The following is a 1,360-nucleotide window of genomic DNA, read 5'->3' on the forward strand; positions in this document are numbered from 1 at the left end:
CAAAATGGAGGTAAGGGTTTTATTATGAGTGATTTCATTCTGCCTTAACAGTGTTCTATAGTGTTCCCCAGCTATACATTTCTCCCTCGCACCTACCGTAACACTGTGTGAGATTGTTTACGTGAGAACAGCAGGTTTCTGCTTGCAGATGGAAGAGGAAGCCGTCACATTTAATGCCACACATAATTATTAAATATCCAACTCTCTTGGATCTGCTAAACTTCAGTTGTGCAAGTTGGCACAGCTAGCTAAATGTGACGTAAAATAAAAGACTAAAAAATAAATAGGAAAAAAGAATAACTTGCAGCCCACTTTATTATATGATATTATATGAGGGTCCAGGTTTGAGTGGTTAAAAGTGACTCTTTATTCTTAACTTTTAGGAGTATAAATGTTGGTGTTTTTCTAAATAGTATCCATTCCTCCAGGTCATGAAGGTGCATCTGCCTTCAGTGACAGCACCTCAGCTGGACACAGGAAGCCCAGCAGCAGGGACGAGCATTTAGCAGGTGCTGTAAGCCACCACCAGAGGGCTCAACATACTTAGATGTTTGGTGGGGAAACCTGCCTCTATTCAGCTTTTACCAGCCTCACTCAGTACAACTGGTTTGTGTTTTTCTGCAGATGATCCTGAGCTCTGGGATTTCACCCTGAATGGGATTGATGAACTGGATGTCCCTGCAGGCGGCACCCCCTCGAAAGGGCTCTGTCCCAGCACGCCCGGGAACCACCAGATGCATACGCGCAGTAAGACCCCTCAGAGAGCACCAGACGAGGCTCCTTCGTACAGCGGAGGACAGGACCGGGCTCAGGACAGACCTCAACATCAGGGCCAGTGTCAGGCGAGGCTCGGTGAGGTTTCACAAGAGACGTTATTGAGCTGTTGGCTGAATTTTGTAGTCTTTCAATCTACTTTTTTTAACCTTACAGGTGAGGCCTCCAGTCCATACAGACAAGGACTGTACATGAAGAAACGTCGACTGGACACTTGAAGTTTTACATTTTATAAAAAAAATATTTATTTGTGTTTTCATTTAATTTTAATTTTGCATTAAATTGTTGATATTTGGAGAAATGTTATATGGTTTTGTATAAAAATAAAAACATAACCACAGAAGTCAATCAGTTGAGTTGTATTTATAGATAGAAACCAAACAAACATGTTTTGTTTTTTTTACTTTGTATTTGGATATTGCTAATTTTATCATACAATGCTGTAGAGAAGTATTTAGGATTTATGTTGTCAGGGCCTTGAAGTATAATTAAGTATATTTAAAAAGAAAAAAAACATCCCAGAGGAGTGTTAGACAATCTGGTCATAACAGTTTAAAAAGATCATTCCAATAGGCACGACAAGGGC

At 40.4% G+C, this 1,360-nt stretch overlaps 1 protein-coding gene across 2 annotated transcripts in view; it reads left to right on the forward strand.

Annotated features, from left to right (window-relative positions):
• rad52 (RAD52 homolog, DNA repair protein) overlaps positions 1 to 1,117 on the forward strand; it is a 4,737-nt gene extending 3,620 nt beyond the window's left edge. For both annotated transcript variants that reach the window (XM_029434697.1, XM_029434698.1), the window contains exons 9-12: positions 1 to 10; positions 429 to 509; positions 625 to 852; positions 931 to 1,117. The exon at positions 1 to 10 is cut by the window's left edge and continues 175 nt beyond it. In XM_029434697.1, coding sequence (XP_029290557.1) covers positions 1 to 10; positions 429 to 509; positions 625 to 852; positions 931 to 992 — 381 coding nt within the window. In that variant the 3' untranslated portion in view covers positions 993 to 1,117. The remainder of the gene's footprint in view (positions 11 to 428; positions 510 to 624; positions 853 to 930) is intronic.
• The last annotated feature ends 243 nt before the right edge of the window (positions 1,118 to 1,360 follow it).

Source organism: Cottoperca gobio, chromosome 6 (assembly GCF_900634415.1).
Source record: "Cottoperca gobio chromosome 6, fCotGob3.1, whole genome shotgun sequence".
In the NCBI taxonomy this organism is placed as follows: domain Eukaryota; kingdom Metazoa; phylum Chordata; class Actinopteri; order Perciformes; family Bovichtidae; genus Cottoperca; species Cottoperca gobio.